Source organism: Heteronotia binoei, chromosome 11, assembly GCF_032191835.1.
Source record: "Heteronotia binoei isolate CCM8104 ecotype False Entrance Well chromosome 11, APGP_CSIRO_Hbin_v1, whole genome shotgun sequence".
In the NCBI taxonomy this organism is placed as follows: Eukaryota; Metazoa; Chordata; class Lepidosauria; order Squamata; family Gekkonidae; genus Heteronotia; species Heteronotia binoei.
This window is the reverse complement of record NC_083233.1, coordinates 68,034,971-68,047,084: the sequence shown is the minus strand read 5'-3', so window position 1 is coordinate 68,047,084 and position 12,114 is coordinate 68,034,971. Positions and strand designations below refer to the sequence as shown.

At 46.0% G+C, this 12,114-nt stretch overlaps 1 protein-coding gene across 1 annotated transcript in view; it reads right to left on the bottom strand.

Moving 5' to 3' along the window:
* Positions 1 to 12,114, bottom strand: part of GALNT9 (polypeptide N-acetylgalactosaminyltransferase 9) — a 307,400-nt gene that overhangs the window by 177,021 nt on the left and 118,265 nt on the right. The window contains exon 3 of the mRNA XM_060249993.1: positions 387 to 553. Within this exon, the coding sequence (XP_060105976.1) occupies positions 387 to 553 (167 nt within the window). The remainder of the gene's footprint in view (positions 1 to 386; positions 554 to 12,114) is intronic.

Below are 12,114 nucleotides of genomic sequence, written 5' to 3'. Positions count from 1 at the left end.
AGGGGGTGCGGCCTAACATGCAAAGGAGTTCCTGCTGCAAAAAAGCTCTGAGGCTACCCATTAAGTTCCATAGAGAGAACATTTTGGGAAGGCTGGGTGCATAGGCACCCTTTCCATTCGGATGAAACAAATCCTGCAGAAGCGATGTGCAGAAATCAAGCTACATAGAAACAACAAAAGGAGCACGACTCAATGGCAGGACACGGGACTGGCATGCTGTCTTCATACAAGGAAACGTATGTCAAGAAACGCTTAGCTAGCTGCATCCGGATAATTTTTTAATTAACAGCTTTCTCTCACAAGGAACCAATAACAGCAACACACACACACACACACACACAATCCTACGAAACGGAAACAAACAAACAGCCGATGTGTATGTTCACCGTTGTCACTGTTGTCATCCACCAGAATAATCTCCTTCAGCAAGTGGGACGGAGTGTGATTCACGACACTGTGCACCGAGCGCAAGATGACAGACAGGGCCTCGTTGACAAAAATAAAGACCACCGAGATCTGGGGCAGGTCCTCGGGGTAAGACATCTGCTTGCACCTAGAAAGAACAGAGGGAGAGCTAGGAGCCACTGCCTGCTGGAAGGAAAGAAAAGTCTTTGCTTTCGTCACTATTTCCCTAAGAAAATTAACATGATGCGGTTGTCAAGGCTGGATGACCCCTGCAAACAGACCCCTTTGTCTTGCCAGGAGCTCCCCTCAGTGCATATTATCACACAGAGAAGAGAAAACATTTTTAATGTCTCATCCAGGGCTTTTTTTTGCAGCAGGAACTCCTTTGCATATTAGGCCACCCACCCTTGATATAGCCAATCCTCCTGGGCTTACAGTAGGCCCTGTAAGAAGAGCCCTGTAAGCTCTTGGAGGATTGGCTACATCAGGGAGGTGTGGCCTAATATGCAAAGGAGTTCCTGTTACAAAAAAAAAAGCTCTGGCCTCATCAGCCCAGGCAACTTCAACCTGGAGAACCCTGTTTCAATGTTGTTTCTCATTTGTGTTAATCAAACCCATAATTCTTTAGTTTTTCTCCTCTCCCTCAAATCCAATTTCCCCCCCCCAGTAAAATGCATTTTTTCCAGCATCGTTTCTGCATTGATTAACCAGTAGTTTATGTACATAAATGATATACACAAATGGCATGTACTATGTACATTGCATATATAAAACAGTATGGCGTGTACATATGAGACAGATGTATACGACCGATAATAAAAAAGCAGAGAACCCAAACCACTGAAGGAAATATAAATGGATAGAAAAAGAGATTAAATAGGAAGCATTCAATCATTCCTAATGGAGAAACCTCCATGTCAACCGGACCATATCAGCAAGGGGTGGTGGCTAAAAAGGTAAAAGGTAAAGGTGGTCCCTTGTGCAAGCACCAGGTAGTTACTGACCCATGGGATGGTGTCACATTTCTTGACAGACTTTTACAGGGTGGTTTGCCATTGCCTTCCCCAATCATCTACACTTTACCCCCCCGGCAAGCTGGGTACTCATTTTATCAACCTCGGAGGGAAGGAAGGCTGAATCAACCTCGAACCGGCTACCTGAACCCAGCTTCCGCGGGGATCGAACTCAGGTCATGAGCAGAGCTTGGACTGCAGTACTGCAGCTTGCCACTCTGCACCATGGGAGATGGTGGCTACGGTTGCAGAATTCACACCGAATGTCCCCCATATTATCCAAGCACACATGTCATATGCAAGAAAATCAGGGACTTCTTTCCATGCCTGACATTGCTCTTAGAGTAGAGGCAAATGTAATATATATTGGAGGCTGCCATCCTCCAGGTAGTGACTAGAGTTCTCTCAGGATTACAATGGATCTCCAGATTGCAAAGATCAGCTCCCCTAGAGGAAACGGCAACTTCAGAGGACAGTACCTGTGGCATTACATACCTCCTGAGCTCCACCCCCAAATCTCCAAATATTTCACAAGCTGGAGTTGGCAACCCCAATCTGTGATCCACCCAGGGCTTTTTTTTGAGCAGGAACGCAGTTCCAGCTGGCTTGGTGTTAGGGGGTGTGGTCTAACATGAGTTCCTGCTGGACCTTTTCTACAAAAAAGCCCTGTGCGAAACAAGGGTGATGTCTGGGGGTATGGCCTAATATACAAAGGAGTTCCTGCTGGGCTTTTGATATGAAAAAAAGCCCTGGATCCAGTCAATTTTCAAAATTTGGGTTCCGAGAGACAGATTTTCTCTTGCGAACATGGGAATCTGAGAATTCCCCCTCCTTGTGTCAGTTCCAAACTTAGCACTAAAATCATGGTAATAAAACAAATCACAATATAACATATTGGCCACCAAGAAAAGAGTCCTTCCGACATTAACTCAACATACCTCAGGGGCAAACTTGCTCTTCAAGCATGGAAAATGTGATATTTATGCTTTTAAAACTAATGGCAGGGGATGTAGGCATCCTTATGAACAAAATGTGAACATGGAGACTTTTATACCCACATCAAAGGCTTTTCTACAACAAGATAATGTGCAAGGAAATTACAAGATAATGACACTTTCAAACATGGGAAATGCAAAATGTAAAGTTTTATAGTCCTCTTGCATGATGTTGGGAAGGTAGCAACAGTTTTGAGCCAAAGTGGTTAATAATAACCAATGAATAACCATAGGGGGTGGGTAGCTTGAAATCTGAAATCTCATGAATAAGATATGCGGTGTGCATGTATGTGCAATGTGTATGGATAGCAGACTTTAAAATAAAATCCCCTGTTTTGAAAAGGCCGTTGTGTTCATTGCAATAAATGTATTCACTGAAAATAGCAGTTGGAAGCAAGCTAAACAAGCAAGAATTGGCCAGGAGCTGTGGCTCAGTGGTAGAGCACCCACTTTGCATGCCAAAAGTCCAAGTGCCTCTCTTCAAAACACCCTCCAAGTTTCAAAAAGATTGGACCAGGGGGTCCAGTTCTATGAGTCCTCAAAGTAGGTGACCCTATCCTTCATTATTTCCAAATGGAGGGAAGACATTTAAAAGGAGCACAGTCCCTTTAAATGTGATGGCCAGAACTCCCTTCAGAGTTCAATTATACTTGTCACACCCTTGCTCCTGGCTCCACCCCCAAAGTCCCCAAATATTTCTCAATTCGGACTCTAGCACATTTTAGTAGAATCTTTCACGCACACCACACAGTCCGGTTTGGAGCCGAAAAAGTTCGCTGACAAAACTTTCGTCTCGTCTCAAGGATCAACCGACGCTGCAGAAAAGACCAACCTGTGGCAGCACCACAGAATGCAAATCAAAGCCCAACTCTCTCCTTCGCTTAGAAATTAATGTTAAAAATATCCGACATGCTCTCGCAGGCAAATCCAGCGTCCAATTACCATAGCAATTACGAAGCCCGTTCTCTAAAACACAGCTAATGATACCACAGGAAATGGCTTTCCTTGCTCTTGTCAAATTCGGTGACCTCCTGGCTCATCACTTCAACATAATGATTACATTTTTTTCAGCCATTAGCAATTTATCTTCAGGACGGTAGGGTGAGGGTAGAAGGTGCTCGATTATGAGGTAACCCCTGAAAGGGGGGGGGTAAACCTAGCAGAAGTAATTTTCTTCCTTATCCTTGGCCTTATTTTATGAAAAGGGTCAGAGAACCCGTTACTGATTCTGATACCCTTATTGTGACAATTTAAGGTCTGGGGAGTGAATTAACTATACGATATGGAGTTCCACTGCTGTGTTACATTGCTGTGAAATACATCCAAGCAATGAACCTTGGCCAAGAACATAAGAATGGACAGCCATTAAGTCACAGCTGACTTATGGTGGCCCTGCAGGGTTTTCAAGGCAATGAGACTAACAGAAGTGGTTAGCCATTGCCTACCTCTGTGTAACAGCTTTGGTTTTCCTTGGTGATCTCCCACCAAGTACTGAGCAGGGTTGAACCAGCTCAACCGGCTTGCCTGGACTATCCAGGTCAGGGCATAGTGGTGACTACTGATAGAGGGCTCCCCCCCCCCCCGGGAAAGAAATGTTGGAATTCTCAAGAGGGAAACGAAGAAGAAACACGGGTGCCCTCTTCATGAACTTTTGAATATATTAGGCCATGCCCCTTGACACCAAGCCAGCTGGGACTGTGTTCTTGCGCAATTCCTGCTCAAAAAAAGGCCCTGCTTTCAAGTATTAAAAGGTGTGGAAAGTGATAAATTAAAAAAAAAAAACTATTAAAAATCTGGATTAGGGTTGTCAGCCAGCAGCAACCTGCAGGAGCCCGAGGGAGACAAGGAGGTGGGGAGAATGCTATTGGCGCAACGGCATCATATCACTCCTAAGGAAAACCTGGTGACATTCAGACCCTCTAGGGACTGCTGGAAACTATGGTAAAATAAACGTTGGAATTCTCAAGAGGGAAATGAAGAAGAAACACACGGGTGCCCTCTTCACGAACTTTCAAATATATTAGGCCATGCCCCTGATACCCAGCCAGGTGGAACTATGTTCTTGTGCATTCCTGCTCAAAAAAGCCCTGCTTTCAAGTATCAAAAGGTGTTGAAAGCAATAAATAAAATTTAAAAAAAAAACTATTAAAAGTCTGGATTAGAGTTGTCAGTCAGCAGCAACCTGCAGGAGTCTGAGGGAGACAAAGAGGTGGGGAAAATGCTATTAGTGCAACAGCATTATATCACTCCTATATAACCTGGTGACATTCAGCCTCTCTAGGAATTGCTGGAAACTATATGGGAACCATAACGTTTCCAGCAATCCCTAAAGAGGCAGGAAGTCACTTCCTCTATGGTAACCATGGAGTTTCTGTTGATTCCTAGAGAGGCATGGCATCATGCCGACAGCAACTTTTAACTTTTTTTTCTTCTGTAGGCAGTCAGTGCAGCAGTGAGCAATGGAAGCTGAGGGTTGGAGATCTCCCACCCACAGCAGCTAACTAGCAACCTAGTCTGATTTCAGTGCCTTTGGCTCCAGGGATCTTTGATGGGATGATCAGAGGGAAAGACAATCAGGGAGTTTTTAGTTCATTAAGCACGATTTAAAAAATACCATCTCTCATATATATATATACTACCAGGAGTTTGCCATGCCTCCAGCAGCCCTCATTAACCCATCGAGAAGCCCACACCATCCTTTCTCCACTTATTATGTGATTTTGGGTGGTGGATGGCTTGCTGTCCTTTTGACAGGGAGGAGCAGCCCAGGAGAGCCTCAGGCAAGTGAGGCCTGCTTGGGCTGGCTGGATCTCTAGCCAGCCCAAGCAGGTCTCACTTGCCCAGGGCTCTCCTTTCTTGCATCGGGTTGCTTTTAGCTGGGTGGTGGTGGTGGTGGCGGCGGCATATGCTAATGAGTTGTGCTAATGAGCTCCATCACCTATTTTTTCTACAAAATGACCCCTGTATAAAATCATGAACAAATGCATGTTTTCCTTTAGCCACAGGCATGCCAGATGACATGAAGAGAAAGAGCTACCATAGAAGCAGCGGTTGCTGCCATCCATATTGACTTTTTAATGTTCTAAATCAACGTTTGACTTCATGCTGGCAGTTCGGTGGATTACCAGATGAAGGCGGGAGGCAGGTCCCCAATGCCTCCCCCACAGCTCCCTGACATCTATCCACTAGCATCAGATAGAAGTTTTGCTCCTAGACTTTAACACTCTGGGTTTGGAAATGGATTAGGCAAAATGTGGAGAAGTGTTCTGACAGCCTGATTCTCCAGCAAGAAATGCAAATGGAATTAAGGCATCTTTAAAGTGCTGGAAGATGGAGGAGGGGGGTTGGCATCACTTAATCTTTAGCTTCACAGCAACAGCATCTGTGGCTCCAGATACAAAGCATCCCAGAAAACAAATTACTCACAAACTCTGTCTGTCTGTATCTTTGCATAAGCTATCAAGTCATCACCAACTTATGACAATCTCGGCAAGGGGCTTTCAAGGCCAGGGAGAAGCAGAGGTGGTTAGCCGTTGTCTTCCTCGAATGGGACACATTATGGTAAGGAGGTGAATTGGGGCAGACTGTTCTTCCTCCCTCTTATGGCAAGAAGAAAGCTGCCAGAACCCAGCTTCTTCTTATACAAAAGAGTCACTTTCAAACTTTCAGGTAACTGGGACAGTTATATAGAGATACAGTAGAGATCGCTACTATGTTAGAGCCAGCATGGTTTAGCAGTTAGACCAAGGGTGGCCAAATGTGCTTAATGTAAGAGCCACATAGAACAAACGTGAGACGTTTGAGAGCTGCAAGACATGAATGTCAGATGTTTGAGAGCTGCAAGGCAGGCAGGCAGGCAAATGGGGGGAGGAGGGAGATGTGAAAAGAAAGCAATTTTAACTTTAAATGCATTCTCCAAGTTGTCAGCTGGCTTGGCTTGGAGAAGTGATTTAAAGAGAGAAATGCCTTCTCCAAGCTGGCCTATGGGGCAGTAGGGGCTGGAGAGCTACACAAAAAGAGCGACATGTGGCTTCTGAGCCACCGTTTGGCCGCCCCTGAGTTAGACTGTGGGGCTGAAGCCCATGTTTGAATCCCCAGTCAGCCATGGAAGCTTGCTGCGTGTCCTTTGGCCAGGCACTTTCTCAGCCTACCCTACTCCACAGGATCGTTGTTGTGAGGCTTCATTTCAGCTCTGTATCACGTCTCTGCAACTCAAAGTTTCAAGTTTATGGTGTTGACCTTTAAAGTTTATCAAAAAACCCCAAACAGAACATCCAGAGCCTGGAATCTTAGACAAACATTTACCTAATTCATATTCTGTAAAAAAAAAAAAAAAAAGATTGGAACCCATGCCCACCGAGTAAAACTCCCCAGATGTCAATTCCAGGTGACAAAGGCATGTCACATTATTTCTGGCTTCATGCCTGTTAAAAAGGTAAAGGTAGTCCCCTGTGCAAGCACCAGTCATTTCTGACTCTGGGGTGATGTTGCTTTCATAACGTTTTCACGGCAGACTTTTTACGAGGTGGTTTGCCACTGCCTTCCCCAGTCATCTCCACTTTCCCTCCAGCAAGCTGGGTACTCATTTTACCGACCCTGGAAGGATGGAAGGCTGAATCAACCTCAAGCTGGCTACCTGAACCCAGCTTCCGCCGGGGATTGAACTCAGGTCGTGAGCAGAGGGCTCTGACTGCAGTATTGCAGCTTTACCACTCTGTGCCATGGAGCTCTTTTCATGCCTGTTAAGGGGGGGGGGTAATTCCTTGGCAGCCGTTTCCCCCCTTGCTTTCTGAAAGCCCTGAAACGGGGCAGGACTGCAAAACACGGGATCCTCCACCCTCAACAGGGGACTGACAACCCTAGTTCAAACTCTTACTCCCTATTTCCTTCCCACAAGCAAGGACAATGGCAGACGACACAACCCAGCTGCTCTTTGGTCGCTGAACCTGTCAGGCAAACCGTCTTGTCTCCATTTTATGTCTCCTAATCAACATAATGAGAATCTGCTCTTCCTTCTGGGGGGAATGTTAATGACTGTGTTGCAGGGCCTCCCTCTCCCCCTCCCCCTCAACACTGATGAACCTTTTCTTCTCTGTTCTATGGGATTAAAAAAAGAGGAGAGAAATAATGAACTGGCATGATGAGATGCTAATGAGGCAATAGGAGAAATGCTCATGGACGTGGAGGGGAGGGAAAGGAACGCAGGCTGAAGAGGCTGCTAGTCCTGATAAGCGGAAGACAGTCAAGGGGAAGTTGGGACTGGGCTCTCTTGAACCTTGAGAGAATTTCAAAACATTTGAGAGCCAGTTTGGTGTCGTGGTTAAGTGCGTGGACTCTTATCTGGGAGAACCGGGTTTGATTCCCCAATCCTCCACTTACAGCTGCTGATGTGACCGTGGGTTAGCCACAAGTGCTATCAGAGCTGATCTGCTCAAGAGCAGTTCTGGGAGAGCTCTCTCAGCCCCACCTATCTCACATGTCTGTTATGGGGAGGGGAAGGGAAAGCCACTCTGAGACTCCTTTGGGTAGTGAAGGGTGGGGTATAAATCCAAACTCTTCCTCCTCCTTTGAATTGCCATGGTGGGTTAACAACTCCTGGCTGGGAAATACCCAAAGATTTGAGGGGTGGAGCCTGGAGAGGTGGGGTTTGGGGAGATGAGAGACCACAGCTGGGTAAATTGCCAGAGAGTCTATCTTCCAAAGCAGCCATTTTCTCCAGGGGACCTGATCTTGGTCATCTTCCAGAAGATCTCATGGTCCCACCTGGCAACCTCACTCACTGCTGAGCTAGAGCAAGAAGCATTTGGGCAAGGGGCCAGGAAGTAGGGATGCTTCCAAAATTCTCATCATCAGAATTTCTGCCCAGATTTTTTTTTGGTTTGCCACATCACTACTACATTTTCTCCCGCCCTTCTCCCATAGTGCTTTGGGCAGCATAAGTGTGTGTTTCTATCATCCTCTGTCTGACTCTCACAACAACCCTGAGAAGTAGATTAGGCAGAGAGAGGGCCAAAGGCCTCTACTCAAGCCTGTCTGGAGATTCCTGAGAAGAGAAGCCCCCTCTCCTTTATTTCAAGGGATGGATGTCACACCAGAAAAGCAAGAAACTTCCCACCTCTGCCATCATATGGTGGAACATCCCTTCCTTTATCTACCCAACCTTCCGCTCCCACACAAACTTCTTTCAGGTGTACCACTGACTATCCTGCTCTAAGCACAGCACTTTTTAAATATGCAAAAGTTTGCATTGTTCCTTATGAACTGTCAGATACCATTTTTGCTTGGAAAAAAATGAGTTCTTCTCTTTTCCATAGAAGAAAAGCAACATCGATAGCCCCTTAAAGGCCAATATGACTTTTCAGATTATAAACTTTCAAGACTTTTCAGATTATAAACTTCCTTTGTTGGGTATGATGGAAGGGACCTGACAAAGAGAGCTTGGACCTGATTCAGATTCGAATCTTGCTCTTGGTGAAACCAGCTTGGTGTGGCAGCTAAGAAAGGTGGACTGTAATCTGGAGAACTGGGTTTGATTTCCCACTCCTTCTCTATATGCAGCACCTGGTTGGCTTAATTCTCTCAAGAGCAGTTCTTGAAAGAGCTCTCTCAGTCCCACCTTCCTCACAGGGTCTCCACTGCGGGGAGAGGAAAGGAAGAAGATTGTAAGCGGCTCTGAGCCTCTGAGTGTTCTAGCAGGAGCTCCTCTGTATATTGGGCCATGCCCCTTGATGTAACCAATCCTCCAAGAGCTTAGAGGGCTCTCAGTACAGGGCCTACTGTAAGCTCCAGGAGGACTGGCTACATCAGTGGGGCGTGGCCTACTATGCAGAGGAGCTCCTGCTAGAAAAGGATCCCTGGGTGGAGGTATAAATCCAATCCCTCCTCCTCCTCTCTCCCAACATGTCTATCCACCCTGAAACAATTGTGTAGGTGAAAAAAGCTTTCTCTGTGGACAGTGGCTCTGGGCTTTTGTCGTCATGTGTCATGAGAGCAAAATCCCCAGACGAGGAGTTCAACCTGTTTGTTCATTTATTTCATTTATATTCACTTATACCAAGAGTGGCTTCCATCATTCTCCTCTCCTCCATTTTCACCCCCACAACAACCCTGAGAGGGAAGTGAGGCTGAGAGAGTGGAATTGGCCCAAGGTCACCCAGAAAGCTTCCATGACACCAGTGGGAATTCGAACCCGAGTCTCCCAGATACTAGTTCAACGTTCTTAACCACTCCAATACACTGGCTCCATTTAACACGTTTATAGAGCAACGCAACAAAAACAAGAGACTTCCCTGCTCAGAACTAAAAACACCGGGTGAAAATTTGACACATACCTATGGCATAGCTATGTCCAATGCCAATGCAAAGGATAAACTAATGTTCAATGCAAATGTGCCATCAAGAAGAGATGTGTAGAGCTAGGGTTGTGTGCAGGCATAAATGATAAATGATACCCATTGAGTACCGGATCTGGTTCAAGGTGCTGGTACTTACATTTAAAGCCTTATTCGGTCAGGGGCCAGCATACCTACGGGACCGCCTCTCCCTGTATGAGCCCCGGAGGTCTTTACGATCAGCAACCCAACAACTTCTAGTGATACCCAGCCCTAAAGACATCCATTTGGCCTTGACGAGGGCCAGGGCCTTTTCAGCCCTGGCCCCTGCCTGGTGGAATGAACTCCCCCTGGAGATCCAGGCCCTGCAGGATCTGCTTCAATTCTGCAGGGCCTGTAAAACAGAACTCTTTCGTCAGGCTATCAGCTGAGGCAGTGGACATCACTTGTTATCTACCTCCCTCCTTCATTCCATCCCAGTGCTATAAGACCTGCTGGACCTGGACAATAGGCCATGTCTAGGAGGCAGAATTTGCCATTTTAGTACCTATTGTTACTCTGTAATTTTAGATTTTATATATTTTTTAAAAGTTTTGTTTTTGATTCTTTTTATGAGCCTGTTCTACGAGAGGTGGAAATCTAACAGACATGCTCTGAACCTTGTTGGTCTCCTGTGAATGTATTGTAAAGAATTGGGTTCCAGTGATAAATAAGCCTCCAAACGGAAGAAAGACGGATGAAATGTCTTGCTATCTAGAACAGACGTCTTTGGGAGGGCTTCTTTTAGTTCCACAAACTAAATACTGGAATATTGTTACTCCTTGGAAAGGCTGCTTTGGAACTGACTTCTGTGAATGTGTTTTTGCTACATGCTCTTGTCTATTTGAAGTTCTACACGCGAGCTTTGTCAGAACACCACTGACCTCTACATTGCACTGTTTTGTTGTTTAAAATTTATGGTGTCTCTTAGTGGGTTTTTTATTTACATAGCTGTACGCTAAGATCCTATAGTTTCGCTGTTCTACGGGAAGGGCAGGCTAAAAATTGAATTTAATTAATTAATTAATTAATTAAAGGGCGGCATAGCTTTTCCTGCCTTCTTGTTCATGGTTCCAGTGTTCAATGTTTCATGTGGTCTTAAAGTGGTTGTTCTTTTATACATTGTAATCTAGCTAAGACCCTGCCTTGGGGCAGAAACAAGGCATGTAATTATGTCTATTGCTAATTATCTATATTATTTTTCAAATATCTGAATGCATGTAAAATGTGTTGGGGCATTTCAAAGTGCCGGCTAAATGCTCTGTGTTACCGAAATTCATATTTGATTTTGTTCTCTCGCTTTTCCACCTGCCTCGGGTCCTCAGGATGGGTTCGAAAGGCACACGCGATAATGAGGAGGATCTACGATGCTGTCTAGAGTGGTGGTTTTTGGAAATAGGAAAAAAGACTTTTCCGATTCAGCCTTTCGAGTGCGGGGGAATTCATTAGGGATTTCATTAAGGCCACGCTGTCAAGGACTCATAGCAGCCGTGCGGCGGGGAAGAGACAGAAGGCCCGGAGAGAAGTCAATTATTCGCCACTCTGGCTCCCCCTAACTGGCTTCCACTCCGCAAGCAGCAGAACAATCCTTGACAAACGAAGTCCCCTTTTAACGGCCTGTTGTGTGTTTTCATGCCGCTGTTGATCTCTGGACCAATCCAGTTCTGAAGGGAAGAGCGTCTTCTCTTCAGCGATACAAAAACAGGGGAGACACCAAGAAAACCAGAGTGGGAAGGGGTCGTTTTATAGAAAGATAGGTGGTGGAGCTCATCCAGGGATTGTTACGCAGCTGCACCTACTATTCAATGGACAAGGCGGGAAGGAAGAGGGGGAACCGTCAGAAAGGTTCAGGAGCTGAGCTCCTGTGAGCTCCTACTGCATTCAAGGCCTGGCTGGAACGCTGAATGGTTTGCCATGAGTCTCATGGGTCAGCTCTGGTTTGCCAGCCCTGAGACTCATATACCCTTGACCAAAGAACGGTACACTCCTTCTATCTGGGACGGTTGTCCTCTTCCACTGAGTGCACAGCTTCGGGAGGGACACACATGGAGCGGTGAGGAAGGTAGGGGACACCCGCCTAGCCAGCCAGATCAGCCGAATCAACCCTGGTGATCAATGGGGGGACAGATGTCACAGCCAGATCGCCCTCACATCCAGCTCTGAGACTCATGGGCCAGGTCCTTATTATGCAATGGTGCGGGGCTTGTCGATGTCCAGCTGTGTAACCGTTCTCATAAGACTTCTCACAACACTGATAGTGGCACCACATGTTATCTGTGACTGCATGTAGTCACAGTCATGTAGTTTTGACCTAGACAGCCCATCGTAGCC